General features: G+C 43.6%; 2 protein-coding genes across 10 annotated transcripts in view; one reads left to right on the top strand and one right to left on the bottom strand.

The window, feature by feature from the left end:
- Positions 1 to 1,043: 1,043 nt before the first annotated feature.
- On the top strand, positions 1,044 to 12,062 carry AKTIP (AKT interacting protein). Of its 6 annotated transcripts, none has more exons than XM_032255740.1 (10): positions 1,044 to 1,215; positions 3,990 to 4,101; positions 5,418 to 5,623; positions 8,417 to 8,481; positions 8,568 to 8,668; positions 9,132 to 9,220; positions 9,300 to 9,398; positions 9,492 to 9,599; positions 10,728 to 10,788; positions 10,919 to 12,062. In XM_032255740.1, exons 2-10 carry the CDS (start codon positions 4,060 to 4,062, stop codon positions 11,024 to 11,026), a joined length of 879 nt encoding a protein of 292 aa, XP_032111631.1. In that variant the 5' UTR covers positions 1,044 to 1,215; positions 3,990 to 4,059; the 3' UTR covers positions 11,027 to 12,062. The 6 variants fall into 6 exon arrangements, with proteins under 6 accessions (XP_032111631.1, XP_032111626.1, XP_032111627.1 ...); XM_032255735.1 differs by having other exon boundaries at positions 1,073 to 1,211; positions 10,916 to 12,062; XM_032255736.1 differs by having other exon boundaries at positions 1,073 to 1,215; positions 10,916 to 12,062.
- The window catches only part of RBL2 (RB transcriptional corepressor like 2), a 55,101-nt gene continuing 52,056 nt past the window's right edge, over positions 11,785 to 14,829 (bottom strand). For all 4 annotated transcript variants that reach the window (XM_032255730.1, XM_032255733.1, XM_032255731.1 and 1 more), the window contains one exon: positions 11,785 to 13,294. In XM_032255730.1, the coding sequence (XP_032111621.1) occupies positions 13,124 to 13,294 (171 nt within the window). In that variant the 3' untranslated portion in view covers positions 11,785 to 13,123. The remainder of the gene's footprint in view (positions 13,295 to 14,829) is intronic.

The raw sequence follows: 14,829 nt of genomic DNA, 5'->3' as shown, positions 1-14,829 counted from the left end.
CCAGAGAATGCATCTTCTTTTCTGAGTTTAACACACTGAGGTAGTGTCAGAGACAGGTCAGTGCCTCTGGTGTCTAGAGAAGGGGCAGCGGCTTGCGGGGAGAGGGCTGTCGCGGCAGTGTGGAAGTGGAGTGCCGAGATTGGAGGGAGTAGCCACGGAGAGGCATCATTGGTAAAAACAGGCACAGAAAGCCGCTGGTGGCCACAGAATTCGGCTGGGGAGACCTCCATGGGAAAGGAGACAGGAGGTCCACTGACAGCGTGTAAGTTAAAAAAAATAGTAAAATTAGAAAAGAAAAATGACCAGGAACTACGTTGCCATAGGAGAGGTTCTACAACTTCAGTGTGTGCCAGAATCAGCAAGAGAACCCGTGACAAATGTGTATTCCTGGTCCCCAGCCCCCAGTCTCCACTCGGATGCTGCAGGTAGGGCCGGCACGCACAGGTTCACAAAGCTCCTCTGGCTGCGCTAGTACCCGGGGCCGACTTGGAGCTGAACTCCCTTCAGCTCCAGCCTTCAGCTCCTGCACCGATGGAGAGAACGGGCGTTTCTTGACGCCACGCCAAGCGTCCTTCTGACCCCTGGGACCCTGTGGGCCCGACGTGGCGGCCTCGGGCCTTGCAGCACTGCCCGAAGCAGTAGGACCCTGCGCCGGGAGCCACCGAGCGGTCGCGCGGCCCGGCACGCCCCCACTGCACCCCAGCCCCGGCACAAGGCGGTTACGCGGCGACTTGAGCGCATAAACCTCCGGGTGGGTCGCCATGGTGACTGGCGGACGCCCTGGCCAATTGTGTCCCGGCGCTTGTTTATCTCCGCCCCATCCCTCCTCGGGGGACCGATATTTCCAAGACTGACAGGCCGTTCCGGGAGCTGTTACGTAAGGGGAGGATCAATTGCAGCCCCACCCAAACCGGAGTGATTTGATTGGCAGGACGGAGTGCTATCTCCCCAGCGCCCCCGGAAAAACGTCCTTGACGGGCAGGTGTGAGAGCCAGTTGGCGCCAGGAGGCAAGGCGGAAGCCTTGGGCCCAGGGGCGTGCGGCAGGGGGCGGAGCCCGGCGCCGAGGGCAGGGCAGGGTGGGGCGGGGCGGGGATCAAGCTGGGGCTGGGCTGGCGCTGCGGCCGGAGATGCTGTCGTACCGCGACGGCGCTCGGCAGCCAAGAGCTCTGCATTGAAGGCACCGGGGTGAGACGCACTGCCCGGTACGGTGGTAGGTACGCGAGGGCTGAGGCATCCGTAAATCTGGCCGCCAGCCTCCGCGGGCCTGGCATTTGTCCGTCCTACTGGGCGCTTGCGGCTCGGCAGCGACGGCGGCCGCGCTGGGACATGGAGGCGGGGCCGGGCACCTGTGCGCGTTTGCAGGCACCTGCTGCGCTGGCCGCCTCACAGCCGGGCACTGCTGCTGGGGGCTGCGGCTCCAGCTGGGCCGGGCCGGCAGAGGGAGAGAGGCGGGCCCTCCTGGCTCGCCCCGGCCAGTGCTCGCCCTCCCCGGCTGGGTCCCGAACCCGAGCCTTGGCTAAGGGGGTGTCGGCGAGTCCCAGAGCCCCTCACTGGAGGGGCGTGGGATTCCCGGGCCAGCTTCGAACTAGCTGCAAGTCCAGGACAGGGCCCCCGTCTTGCATCACCTCGAGACAGGTTTGTCCAGATTCCCTGCGTGCTCAGAGGCTGGTTTCCGCCCGCGGCGAGGGTGCCGGTCCGATGCCGCCGCGGGTCCCGGCTGTCCCCAGCGAGCCTAGTCCGGGCGATTTTCATCTTTTTCTGGCCCCTGCTCTGTCGCCTCTTAACGTGGAATTTCAAGTCTGATTCGGGGTGATGTGAGTGCACCGTGACACACACAGTAACAGCAGCACTCACGTTTTAGCTCTGTCCTGCGCTATCATTCGCGCAGACTGAAAACCCAGACTTCTCAGCTGGCTGATGTAAAGGACTGTAGCCGTGGCCAAATAAGCAGAAATTCTAAAATTGTTTCCCAATGGCAAGAATGTAACCTATGTCTTGCTTCCATCTATGTCATTCCTCTCGGAATATGTCATGCTGTGCTTGTCCAAGACTAGACCCTGAAAAGTGTGCTACAGTTTCTCGTGATTCTTTTGCAGCTGGAAACATTGGATTGAAAGAGCCATAGCAAAGTGAGGCAGCAGTAGACAATACCTCCTGCTTAAAGATAGGCAGAACTGGGGACAAATTGTATTGGATTCTTAAAGGCAAAGTCAGAGAATCCTAACGTGTTAGACCTGGGAGAGACTACAGGTTTGCACCATCCCATTAAATATACATGGTGGAGAGCACCACTGTGTCCCAAGGGATGGGGGCCCTGTGTTAAATCAGATGTGTCCTAGAGGACATTGGGGTATTGCACATTACTGCTGAATCTGAAAATTAGTGTCTTTCCTTGAGCCAAACGGGAACATGCCCCCGCACATTTTTTATATCCTAAGTGTATTCAGTGTGTCACCTTTAAAGGCAGATTTTCGGAGAGCTGTTGTTACTTACTGGATGTTTTCCATGTTAGTGGAAGAACCAGGATCTTCATTCCTCTGATTTAATTACTGGGTGGCATTTTCTCATGGAAAACAAAACAGCAGTCACAGACATTGGCAAGGTTTGGATGACCTGGGTTGGATATGTCCCTGGATATCACAAGTTCATCAGAAGGCAAATTATTGCTGATTGGGGACATTCGGTACATGGTTTGCTCATGATCTGCTTAAGAAATTAGGAAAACGTTACTTAGTTATGACCCTTTTCGCCTTCAGCCTTTTGATTAGTGCAAGTAGGAATTCAGAGAAGGATCTCTGCTTTAAAGGTAACAGAGCCTTGGGGAAAATCACCAGAGCAGAGAAGTTGCTGTTCTTACAGCTGGGCTTGGCTGCTTTTCCTTTGCTTCTTTGTATTTTTAGTAAATGACCCACTGACTTTGTGACCTTTGAAGACACGCTTTCTTATTCATGGCTTGAAGCTTCGCCTGGAAGATCTGTACTTGTGAACAGTCTCTTGTGTGCCTCTGTTGCATTTGTCTGGATTGCTAGGCAGTTCCTTAAGTGCATGATCCTGCAGTTTCTGTATGTTTCGAAGTTGTAAAAGGCAGTTTCTTGGGGGATAGTACGGACAGGACTCAGGTAACCCCGTTTATCATCTTAGTGACATACAAGTGCTCTGCCTTCCCTGTTTTCTCATTTCTTTGGCTAACACTTTGCTGGAGGAATCATTTTGTACTCAAGTGAGTTGAGGCAGCTTTTAATTCAGCCTCCTTAGATCTTTATTGTTTGTTCCCATAACCGTGGGAACAGTGATACAGCTTTTGTGTATGTGGGTACAGTGCATTCTGAATCTGGTTTTCCTTTTAAATGCTGCAACTGTTGTCTATATCTTTTGAATTTCTGGCACCAAAGCGCATCTGTGTCACTGAGTAATCTGATTCCTGGCCAGGGGACCTGGTGCACAGATTCTTATAAACATTTAAAGGTGTGAAATAAATTAGAGCCAGAAAAGGAAGATGGTATAGAAGGAAACTATTTCAGAAGATGCCTGAAGACTCTTTCCTAGGTTTTTATAACTCTTTGTTATATAACATTATATTGTATATCTAGGGTATCCGATTTAGTTATTCATCATTTCCGAATTCTTAACTGTTGGCCGGGCATGGTGGTTCACGCCTGTAATCCTAGCACTTTGGGAGGCTGAGGTGGGCGGATCACTTGAGGTCAGGAGTTGGAGACCAGCCTGGTCAACATGGTGAAACCCTGTCTCTACTAAAAATAGAAAAATTAGCCAGGCGTGGTGGCAGCCACCTGTAATCCCAGCTACTCAGGAGGCTGAGGCAGAAGAATCACTTGAATCCAGAAGGCGGAGGTTGCAGTGAGCCAAGCAATCGCGCCAGTGCACTCCAGCCTGAGTGACAGAGCAAGACTCCATCTTAAAAAAAAAAAAAAAAAAGTCTTAACTGTTGGTATCGGCATGTTTCTATGTTTTCCCGTCTTGTTTTAAGGTAAAGTGAATGCTGAAGACAGAAGATTTTGATGACACACCACTGAATTTCTTTGTTTGGAATACACGTTATGAACCCTTTCTGGAGCATGTCTACAAGCTCTGTACGCAAAGTAGGTAAAGTTGATAAATTCAGTAAGGAAACCTATTTGCTTCTGCGTCTGAAAACAGGGTCAGAATGAAGGCGAAAGTAATCTGTCACGGTCACCTGTAATCTTGACAAAATTACCTGGGTTTTCTAGTTAAGGGTTTACTCTTGAAACATAATTATTTTATTGATTAAAGTCTGTTTCTGAGACTGCGATTGCATCTCAAATACAAATCGTTCTGGTCATCACAATTCTAAGATTATTTAGGTTATATTTACACATGATGATATTTGTGACATTGTAGTTTCTGCTAAACTTCAAGGTTCTATGGTTAGAACAGCTCTGGGAAAGGCTAGTCTAATATTATTAAATCAGACTTGAGGGGCACTAATTTTTCTAAATAAAATGATTTTTTTAAAAATATATTTTTATTTTAGGAAAGGTTAAATAAACAAGAAAATTAAATTAACAAGAAAATTAAAATAACCATAATCTCATCTCTAAGAGAACAAACACCACTATTACTTTTTTGTGTATGTATATGATATACATCTCTTCCTCACTTGTAGATAGATAGTAATGGCGTACAAGTGCAGTTTTGCCACACTGGCACATTGCATTGTGCTGAAGTCAGGGCCTTTAGGTGCACCCATCACTGGGGCTATGCATATGATACACTTTTTTATATAGCTAATTAAACAGCCTTTGATTGTACTTGTGCCAAGGAAGTACCTGTGAGAAGGTAGTTTAGTCTCTGACTCATGCTGACCTTTGTCTTTGACTAAGGATGACGGTTTATGCTGGTGATATTTGAAATGTCAAAACATACCCAGTAGGGACAAGATCAAAATCAGACCCAAGCAAGTGAGAATAGCTTCATTCTTTGTTTCTAACCCAAGTGCTAACAGGCAGTGACTAATTTCAGTCATCCACACTACTTTGAGCTTCTTAGACCTAACCTCCTATAGCATCTAAGTGCAGGGGGACTTTTCTAGCCTTGTGCAGTTGTCTAATTGCTTAGTAATCCCTTGCCCTCTTTTTGGGGCCACTAGGAGAAACCATTTCTCTCTGTGTTTCAGTTAATCCTGTACACAGTGACTGTATCATCCATATAGGATGAGTTTCCCTATACGAAAGAGTTTTCTCTAATGCTTTGGTCTTGCTTCAGCTTTGTCTTTATGTGACCTGCCTGCCCAAAGGACTTTCTAGTCATCTTGGTTATGGCGTTAGAATGTCCTTATAAAGGAGTAATTCCAGCTTTTAGGCCATGGAGCTAATGATGTACTCTTGTGATTTAAGAATCATCCTAACAGATACTCTTACAACTTCATCTTGTATAGCGATCTGAAGGTGAAGAGAAGACATTAACAGGGGACGTGAAAACCAGTCCTCCACGAAGTGCACCAAAGAAACAGCTGCCTTCTATTCCCAAGAATGCTTTGCCCATAACTAAGCCTACATCTCCTGCCCCAGCAGCACAGTCAACAAATGGCACGCATGCATCCTATGGACCCTTCTACCTGGAATACTCGCTTCTTGCAGAATTGTAAGTTCTTAAACAAACTATTTGGTTAAGTTAGGAGTGATCCTTTAAGGTGAAGACTGAAGTTTATTCCGATGGACGCAGTAGAGGGCTGTCATTTAATCTCAAAGCCCAAACCTGTCCCTCTCCAACATCAGCCTTAATAAATATGGAGGCTACTGCTGGTGATAGAATCTTTCTTAACCAAGACCTAAGTAGAGTTATAAAAATATCCTCTCTCAAAGATTCTCATTGAGAGCTTGGGTGAATAAGATTTAAAGGCAGAGGGTACTTTAATTTCCGTGTCGGTTTTGAAGAGTAAGAAAAGGAAGAGACTAAGGTTTATTAAGAACCTACAGTAGACCAGGAACTTAGTAAATCGGTCTTCATTTATATGAAGTGAGGAATTTGCCTCCTGAAGAGGTTTTTCTAGAGTTGGACAGTGGGAGAGTGGTTGTCTCTGCCTTCTTGAGTGAGACCCATCTGGAGGATGGTTCTCCATTGGTTGTCGCCTTGTAGGTGGCCTCCTGACAGATGGAGAAGGCCTAGCAGGGAGGGACCAGGAAGCCATACCTTAGGGATTAACAGTAGAAGGAACTGGAGAAGTTTTCTTGGAGAAGAGAAAACTTAAGCACATATTAAAGTTGTCTTCATATATTTGAAGGTCTGTCACAAGGAAGGATCTGAATTATTCTGTATGACCCCCAAAGGCAGGACTTAACAATTCTAGGGAAGAGACAAGTGGGCTCCATGTAAGGAAGATGCTGACTGGTCACCGAGGTCAGCACCTGGGCTGTACTTGAACCTGGTTGTGGAGTGCAAGGAGCTGTACAGGGTGCAGAGTGCTGGCAGCCAACCCACGGTGCGTGGCACACACGGGGGCTCCAGCACCGCAGATGCAGATAGCATTTCATTTGAGACTTTGTTAAAAGGGCACAAAGTTTGGAGAATTCTTAATTTCCATCATTTAAAAATTCCTGTGTATACGGTTATTTTAAAAGCATCCTTGAGCCAGGCACAGTGACTCATGCCTATAATCCCAGCTACTTGGGAGACTGAAGCAGGAGGAACACTGGAGCCCAAAAGTTTAAGACCAGGCTGGGCAACAGAGTGACCCCCTGTCTCTAAAAGAAATAAAAAATTTCCCAGCTGTGGGCCTATAGTCCCAGCTACTTAGGAGGCTGAGGTGGGAGGATCACTTGAGCTCTGGAATGTAAGATAAGCCTAGGCCATATAGCAAGTCCTCATCTTTTTTTCTTTTTTTTTTGAGATGGAGTCTCACATGTTGCCTAGGCTGGGGTGCAGTGGCGCAGTCTCAGCTCACCGTAGCCTCCACCTCCTGGGTGCAAGCGTTTCTCCAGCGTCAGCCTCTGGAGTAGCTGGGACTACAGGTGTGCGCCACCATGCCCAGCCAATTTTTGCATTTTCAGTAGAGACAGGTTTTTGCCATTTTGGCCAGGCTGGTCTCAAACTCCTGACCTCAAGTAATCTGCCTGCCTCAGCTTCCCAAAGTGCTGGGATTACAGGTGTGAGCCACGGAGCTCAGCCTACAAGACCTTTTTTTTTGTTGTTGTTGTCCAAAAAAAAAAAAAAAAAAAAAAAGCATCCTTGACTCCTCCCTCAATGTATTAATGTTGTAATGGTCAGAGGGTGTGAGGCCCCAGGATGACTGGCTGGGTGTGATTTGGTAGCAATGGCCCCTTTGGCTCTATAATGGAGGCCTTGTGTTTCAGGCTGGGCAGTGAGTTGAACAGGCCTCTATTGTGGTGATTAAATCTGTATTAGAACACAGAACTGCCTTTTCTGGCAAAGTAGATACATCTGCCAGCCATGTTAATATTGACATGCTGAATTTTAGCAACTTAAAAATGGACTAGAGAATAACTCAAAAATGATTAAAAATAAGTGAATGGCAAGTAGGTAATAAAAATGATAAACTAAGTCCTGATAAAATCGTTCTTGATAAAATCCAGGATTGGCAGGTTAATGTGGTTTAAGACCCTAGGTAAAATTTGTTCTTTTCAAGGTATGGTCTCAGCCTTACCTCTTTAGGCTCATAGTTGCAAGGAACAGACCAGAATGGTTGTGGGTGGTAACTAGGTCCCAGAAGAACCAGTGTAGCCGTTGTCTCAGTACACCTGTTGTTCCTTGTTTTCAGCACCGTTTCCCATTCCCTGGCAAGGCCCCAAGAGTGCAGGTGTCTGCGTTGGGGGTCAATTTCAGGGGAGAGCGTATGAGAGCTTCGCAAGGATACCTGCCCTCCCCAGGCAGCACTGCAAGCTGAACACTGCCCTCTGCCGAAGGATCTTGTGATTAAAATGTAAAATAACAACTTTGATCCAATTCCAAGAAACCTTAATTTACCTAAAGTTGTATTTTTAAAGTTTTGAATGATCATCCATGGTCACAAAAGTATCATTTTACAAATACTCTCATTGACCTCAAATGTACAGAACTTACTTCAGGTTGCATTATTCAGAATTGCCAATAGGCTGGTTTCCAAAATGATGTTTTGGAAGAGCAGATGTCTGGGAGGAAAACTTGATTCTTCACTTATCCCTGTTTGGCTTAAGTTCTTACTGTGGGACGGCTGCTGGCCCGCTCATTGCTCTGAGCAGCTGCTGTGAAGCCTGTAGTGGGCAGCTGTCAGGGCCAGGGCTCCGTGTCAGGTGAGAGATTGTGAGAACTTGGCCTGCAGGGTTTGGGCATCAGTTGCCCCTTGAGGGGACATTCATTGTCTCGAAGTGAATATGGGGTGGTTTGATCTGCATATGTCAGTTGTATCCACACCAGTTAATCATTCTGCTTTTGTTATAGTACCTTGGTTGTGAAGCAGAAGCTACCGGGTGTCTATGTGCAGCCATCTTACCGCTCTGCATTAAGTAAGATGAGGATTCACTCTTAATTTATAGCACATTTAGTTCCTCCCACACAAATTTAGGCCTAATGGTTTTATTTTTTCCTACAGTGTGGTTTGGAGTAATATTCATACGGCATGGACTTTACCAAGATGGCGTATTTAAGTTCACGGTTTACATCCCTGATAACTATCCAGATGGTGACTGTCCAGTAAGTTGGAGACACAGTCTGGCTTCTTTTGTGGATCAGCGAGGAGGGCGGAAAGGGCTTTCAGCTTTCCTGGTTCTTTTCCTGACCTGGTACCTTTATGATTTATCTACCCAGTAGTTGTTTGGGGGGACTTGTGTGCTTTGCAGCAGCTTCCGGCATGCCATCCTCCGCCTTGAGCTTTGTTTCTCTGCTCAGAGTCTGCAAGGGAGGCTGGCTGCTGTCCTTAGCACTCACCAGGTGAATGGTGATCCTCAGGCTCTAGTGGAGGGAGAGGGAGTTTTCTCCACTTCGTTGCAAAATTTAGTTTTTCAGGAACATGGCAGAAGTAGTTAAGTGTCCCTTTTGAAGCAGCTCTTTAGCTTTAACGTGACTGCCCTGTTCTGAAGCTCTTTTTATCACGATTTCAATGGGTCTCATAAGTGCCACTGCTTCCATTAAAGGACATGTCTCTATTTAAATACAGCGTTTGGTGTTTGATATTCCCGTCTTTCACCCGCTAGTTGATCCCACCTCAGGTGAGCTGGATGTGAAGAGAGCATTTGCAAAATGGAGGTAAGTAAAGGAAGTGTTTCTTTCAGTGATGTGATACAGCAAGAAGAAGCCTCAGTAATCACGCCATGTTTCCCTTTAGGCGGAACCATAATCATATTTGGCAGGTATTAATGTATGCAAGGAGAGTTTTCTATAAGATTGATACAGCAAGCCCCCTGAACCCAGAGGCTGCAGTACTGTATGTAACATTTGCTCTGTTATTTAAAATAAATTTGAAGATGCAGTGAAGTAGAATAAGTTGGTAACTTTTTGGTTTAAATTTTTAACACAGGTATGAAAAAGATATTCAGCTTTTTAAAAGTAAAGTTGTTGACAGCGTTAAGGTGTGCACTGCTCGTTTGTTTGACCAGCCTAAAATAGAAGACCCCTATGCAATTAGGTAAGTGGTGCAGCCCCCAAATAACTGTCCGCTGTCCTTTCCAGTACGCTGCTTCCTTTCTTCAGGTGGTCTCGGAATGGATATTTAAAAGGCAAATGCATAAGCCGTTAACCTGCAACCTTTGTAACTTGGTGCCAACTCAATTTCTGATGCCTCAGGGGCTCTTCCCTTAAACAGAAAGCTTTACAACTGACAGACTGTGCTGACAGCTTGTTCTCTGGTGACTTTGGTTTCCCAGAGATCCTTGTGATACACTTATTCATTCACATGTCAGGACTCTTCAGCTGGCAGTGTTAGCTGGAGCCCCTCTTAAACTGCCACACCCTCATAGACATTCAGATGTGGTAAAAGGAGGAAAACTGAATAGCGTGAGAATGGCACTATGACATTAGGGAACAGCATCTGGAAGAGTATTGGGAATGGATGAATTGGTGATCTTGCTCTTTGGCAACATTGGTACTGCTTGGGAAGGCAGTGGAGTATAGCTGTTAAGAGCTTGGACTCATGGCCAGGCATGGTGGCTTATGCCTGTAATTCCAGTACTTGGGAAGCCAAGGTGGGCAGATCATGAGGTCAGGAGTTTGAGACCAATCTGACCAACATGACCAAACCCCATCTCTACTAAAAATACAAAAATTAGCTGGACATGGTGGTTTGTGCCTGTAGTCCCAGTGAGGCTGAAGCAGGGGAATGGCTTGAATCTAGGAGGTGGAGGCTGAGAGTGAGCCGAGATCACACTGCTGTACTCCAGCCTGGGTGACAGAACTAGACTCCATCTCAAAAAAAATTAAAATCAGAGCTTGGAGTCAGCAGATGGACTATTTGGCTTTTGTACTTTTTAGCTCTGGTAACCCAGAGAAATTAATTTTACCCTGCTTTCCTTTCTTAATCTTTCAAATAATAGTACTTTAGGGGTTGATGTGAGGCTTAAATGAGATCATCCAGGTATGAGGGATAGTTATGTGAGAAAATTAATTAGATAATATCTAAAAAATACATGTTGACAACAAAAATGTACTGTTCTTTATTAAGTTGGGGAATTGGCTTAAAGCTTAATTACTGCAAAATGAATGTTTTAAAATTTAGTGACCCAACACATAGTTTTTAAATACTTTTCTCTTCCTTAAGCTTTTCTCCATGGAATCCTTCTGTACATGATGAAGCCAGAGAAAAGATGCTGACTCAGAAAGTAAGTGGATAAAATGTCTTCATTGGACACTGCTTGTTACATACAAGTAACTTTTTTGAGAAACAAGTTTGTACAGTGCTGAAATCTCATCAGTCATTTTTTTAATATCTGTTTTGATTGTGCCTAGAAGAAGCCTGAGGAACAGCACAATAAAAGTGTTCATGTTGCTGGCCTGTCATGGGTAAAGCCTGGCTCAGTACAGCCTTTCAGTAAAGAAGAGAAAACAGTGGCGACTTAAGAGATGGTGAATCTGGTGCACCATGCACTTTCCTGCTGGACTCTGGCCTAGTTCAAGCTGACCAATGGCAGAGGACTGCCTCAAGAGTAAAGCTGTGTGAACGATGACTGACTGCCAGTGTTTTCCATCTATGCATAGGTTCTAACAGCAGGTTTTGGAAACCTCTCTCTAAGTAATGCGTTACTTCTGTCAGAAGTGTCTTAGGGTGGTTATCTAGTTCAGTACTCCAAATTATTGGGGACCTTGAGGCTTAAGTATTTTTCTGAATATAATGCTAAAGGTAAGTTGCATTCATTTAAACTAATAGAGCAGACAGAATTCAGCACTACTTAATAGTTTGTAAATCAGTGGTTTCAGTTGTATATATGTTGGGAAATGGCGAGATATAGAGAGAGCAGGTTCCATAGCTCAGCACTTTTAAGTGGAAGATCATTTGAATCTCAAGTCTTCAGCCTGCACTGATTTATAGCCTGCACTGTCTTACTGATTTATAAACTGAAATCACTGAGAAATGTCTTTAGTTGAGTGAGAAGAAACCAGAACACTTGTTCCTAGTGTTGTGTTGTTTTTTAAACAAATTACTCACTGTATTTTTATGGCAGGAGGAAGAAAAAGTGTTAAAATGGTTTCTAATGAAGTCAGATATTTAAATGACGAATGACTAATGTGTTTAGTAGAGACAAAATAAACCAATAAATGATTGTTCTTTGCCATTTATGCAAGAAACTACCCTTTTCTCAATATAACCAAACAAAAGCTAATTTATAAATGCTTTATTGAAAAATACACTTATCTTCATATAAAATTACAGTAGCAGTAAGTATCTTGAGAGGTTTTATAAATATTTTTGCAGAACACTATTCTAATTGAACAGTGTTAAGTTCCATATTTTTCTCAGAGCAATATGAAGTTACCTAGTAACTTTGTTTATACTGATTCAATTTACAATTGAATTTTCTCCCTAATAAGATTATTAATTTGACTTGAAAACTGCTGGAACAATAGTGATTAATAAAGGTATGTATAGATAATTCAACAGCTGTTAAATAACATTTTCTAATTTGTATAAATGGTACTATGTACTAATAAAAACCTAAATTCTCCAACCAATTTTTTTAAACTGCCAGGAACACCCAAAAATATTTTAAAATATATCACCTCAATAGACATATCTTTTAGATAACTCCCTCCAAAAGGCAGAGGTCATAATTTTTCATATTAATTGCCTCAATTCAACTTGATTTAAAGTCTTTTCTTAGCTGGTTGATTCCTATATAACAAAAAAAACTGGAGAATTTAAAACATACTCCCAAAAAGGTGGCCATAGAGGCTTTAACAGTTTAAAAAAGTACAAAAGCATTAAAGAAAATATTGGATGTTTAGCCTGGAAGTTTTGTACTTAACAAAGTTCACATTGTAGAAAGTGCTATCACAAATATACAGCAAAATCTGGGTTACAAAATCATGCATTTTACTGCCCTAAAGTGCCGCCACTTATACAGGTTCACTCAGACATTGCACACCCAACAATCAAGCACTTTTCACACTGCACCACACCGAATGGGGAGAGGGAAGACGTGCACAAAGGGAAACCACCTGGGTGCGCTCTCCTTTCTTCTATTTCAGGAATGCAAAAACCACACGCTCCTACCAAGTGTTTTAGGACAGAATACCTAATTTTTGTTTTGCTTTTCATGAGGACTATAGCTGACCACAAAACAGGTAGGAGTGAACTTGAAACACGGTTCTTCTGTCGGAGTATGTCAACAGAAGCCTCCTATGCTCACATTTGAGTGCCCGTCGTTCTCTTGCAGAACTTTAAAAGAGCTTTGTCAGAGTCAAAGTTTGGATTCTAAGCAGCCTTGACAGTAATCACTGAATGGTAGGGGGGAAAAAAGGCAGCTGGGATGAATTAAAATATCCTAAGGATACTGGTGGAAGGAGTTAAGTCCCATTTCTCACCAAAATGTCCCCTTATGTTACTAACAGGCTGTAATTGATCAGCTGGATTAAGAAAAAAAGCTCCATAGTCTAGATGCATTAAAGGTGCTGCTGCTAAACAGATTTTGTGAAGAGTTTCAATACAAGAGACTAACCTCAGTGGGAACCACGGTCATTAGCTACATCTTGGAGACGGCGTAATAAGGCAGAATGATTTTCTGGGCAAATTCTTTTTGCAGGTGATTCACTTCCATCTTCCAAAAGAATTCCTCTCTTTTTAGTTGGCGTTTCTCCTGTGCGTATCATACTATTAATTTCTCTCAGTCTCTATGGTGGAAAAAGATACAAAAATTTTAAAATGCAAATACACACAGCTCAGTATTAAGTCGAACACTCTCAAATGAGTTAAATAGTTTACCTGGAAGAGTTTGAACACATCTATACACAAAAGAAACACACCATTTATAAGTGTATTTGACTTAAAGAAACAGGTATTTGACTTAAAGAAAAAAATTTTTTAAATAAAGAGAAAAGAATCACTAAGTTACATAAGCTGCCAACTTCACTCTTCAGCTGGCCGAGGCGGATGGCTATCGGAGAAGTGACTGAATAGTTCTATTTTTAACAAGCTCCTCCACAGGTGCATTTGACCTATACATTTCTATCATTTGTGAGTTCACAAATTTGCGATTTTTTTTTTACAATAATTATGTAGCATTACATTGCTATGTGATAGTCACTTAAACACATACCTTTTTCTCTTTTTTAAAAAAGTACAATTTTTGGCCGGGCACAGTGACTCAAGCCTGTAATCCCAGCACTTTGGGAGGCCGAGGCGGGTGGATCGCGAGGTCAAGAAATCGAGACCATTCTGGTCAACATGGTGAAACCCCGTCTCTACTAAAAATACAAAAAATTAGCTGGGCATGGTGGCACGTGCCTGTAATCGCAGCTACTAAGGAGGCTGAGGCAGGAGAATTGCCTGAACCCAGGAGGTGGAGGTTACGGTGAGCCGAGATCACGCCATTGCACTCCACTGCAGCCTGGGTAACGAGCGAAACTCCGTCTCAATTAAAAAAAAAAAAAAAAAAGTACAATTTTATACAGTATTCCCTTTCTTCAGTCTAATGTTACTCATTTTTTAGCAGGCATCCTCAACTGGGATTTCACTAGAAAAGTAGACCTTAATTCCCTAAGGCATCCATTGTAGGTAATAAATTAGTAAAATCTAGAATGGTACTAGTTAGCTATATATCATCTTTGGGAGATCTGAGGAAAGTTACTCAAATTATTTTCTGGGCAGTGGCTCAGATGAGGAGCTGCAATTGAGAAAGACACTGCCAGAGTGCCAGAAAGACTGGCTGGCTGTACAGTGCCGTTAGCATTCAGTTCCTTAGGGCCCTAAAAATTATTTTTTGGTAGTCTGTTTTTTTTCTGGTAGTCTGTTGGTTAAAATTCTTTTTCATGTTCTGCTTCATCCATGTTTCCTTACAGAAAGCATACTAAGCAAATTCACAGACCTACATTATAGGAAATTGCAAACATACAAAATAGAGAAGAAAGCATAATGCACCCTCACATGCCTACTCCTCTATTTCAGACGTTTCGCCAGCCTTATTTGATTTATACTCATTCACTTCCATCCCCCAGACTATTTTAAAGCACGTCCCAGACATATTTTATTCATGACACTTGAATTTTTATTATTTTTATATATTTATTTACAATTTTAACACTTTTTATTACTTTAGTAAACATTTTGGAGGTTTTAAAAAAAATCAGTGTTCTTTATTATCAACAGATGTACCTTCACAAGGGTTTCATTTAAAAAAATATATATATATTAACAATAGAAATGGGGT

Source organism: Sapajus apella, unplaced genomic scaffold (genome assembly GCF_009761245.1).
Source record: "Sapajus apella isolate SASKATOON/1434 unplaced genomic scaffold, GSC_monkey_1.0 scaffold90, whole genome shotgun sequence".
NCBI classification, from domain to species: domain Eukaryota; kingdom Metazoa; phylum Chordata; class Mammalia; order Primates; family Cebidae; genus Sapajus; species Sapajus apella.
This window is presented reverse-complemented; position numbering and strand designations above follow the sequence as displayed.